At 40.4% G+C, this 1,313-nt stretch overlaps 1 protein-coding gene across 1 annotated transcript in view; it reads left to right on the plus strand.

The window, feature by feature from the left end:
- Ubxn2b (UBX domain protein 2B) overlaps positions 1 to 1,313 on the plus strand; it is a 37,039-nt gene that overhangs the window by 2,715 nt on the left and 33,011 nt on the right. Inside the window, exon 2 of the mRNA XM_005362285.2 lies at positions 506 to 609. Within this exon, the coding sequence (XP_005362342.1) occupies positions 506 to 609 (104 nt within the window). The remainder of the gene's footprint in view (positions 1 to 505; positions 610 to 1,313) is intronic.

The raw sequence follows: 1,313 nt of genomic DNA on the forward strand, positions 1-1,313 counted from the left end.
AACTCACAGAGATCCGCCTGCCTCTGCCTCTCGAGTGCTGGGATTAAAGGCATGTGCCACCACCGCCCAGCTTAGGCGATACTTTTGAACTTGTTTCATGTTCCTGGATTTTGAAAACTACTAAGAGAAATTATATTGTGAGATTGATTTAGAGAAATTGACTATAGCATGAACTGTCTTCAGAGAGCCTTGAGAGCCTGGGGAAAGTTACACAGGTCCAGAGGGGAAACCAGTGTCTTGCCAAACTCAGTTTTTGAATCTGTTAAATAGCTAATTAAAAGAATTATTGTAACAAATTTTCTCTGGCCTAAGCAGTTTAATTAATTGAATATTAGGAAACCTCACAAGTTAGTTTCTTTTGGAAAGGCAACATCTTTTGAGGCAACAGCCTTCATTTTTTAGTAGTAAATTGTTAGTGCCCACTTCCAAACTAATGCATGTTCCTCAGCTGTCTGCAAGTGTATTTCCATCGCTAGCTGGATAACAAGCCTGCTGTTGTGTGTAGTTGGCCTTGGCAGGACTGTACGAAGAGGAAGTGAAATGCAAGTCTTCCAGGCCTGCCAGATCTGCAGCTCCCGTCTTTAAGAGCCCACGGACACTGCCGCAACGGTGAGTGTTGCTTCCCGACAGCTACCTTCAATAGCTTAGCGCACTGAGCCGATTTTAAGTCACTTTGAGGATTTTCTAAGTTAATTTTTTAAAAATAAATATGGAAGTACTATTCTAAAATTTTTACAGTCAGTGAAAAAAAAAAAACTTCTGAAGAAATCCCGTGGTGGCTGCTATTATCCTAAGCCCCATGAATTCTGTCCTGAATCCTGGAGCTCTAATGTTTTTGTCCTAGTGCTCATTGAGCCCGATGACCTGTCCAGGCTCCCCTCTCAACAGCACTCGTGCACAGTCTTGTCCGTTGAGGGCCAGCAGGGTTCCCACCACCACCCACGGGGGCTCTGCAAGTCCCTGGTCCCCACTGAAGAATCTGTCAGTTCTGAAGTCTGTGTGTGCTTCTGTACTGCGATGCCTGGTCCGACATGATTTCCTTGGATGTATTTGTTGTCATTAAAATCTCTGGATGACAAAAAGAACAGACTAGAGGTTTAGAAGATAAGAATCACATTTACTATAATGTGAATATTTTTATTGGTATTTTAGTATTACATTAGAGAACAAGCTTGAATTTTCTTATTACCTCTCATTCTCAAAAAGTATAATTTCATCAGAAGTAGAAAAATTCACTGGACACTATGTTTTTTCTTTTTTTTAAATATTTTTTTATTTATTATGTATACAATATTCTGTCTGTGTGTATGACT

The sequence above is a fragment of the Microtus ochrogaster genome, linkage group LG5, assembly GCF_000317375.1.
Source record: "Microtus ochrogaster isolate Prairie Vole_2 linkage group LG5, MicOch1.0, whole genome shotgun sequence".
In the NCBI taxonomy this organism is placed as follows: domain Eukaryota; kingdom Metazoa; phylum Chordata; class Mammalia; order Rodentia; family Cricetidae; genus Microtus; species Microtus ochrogaster.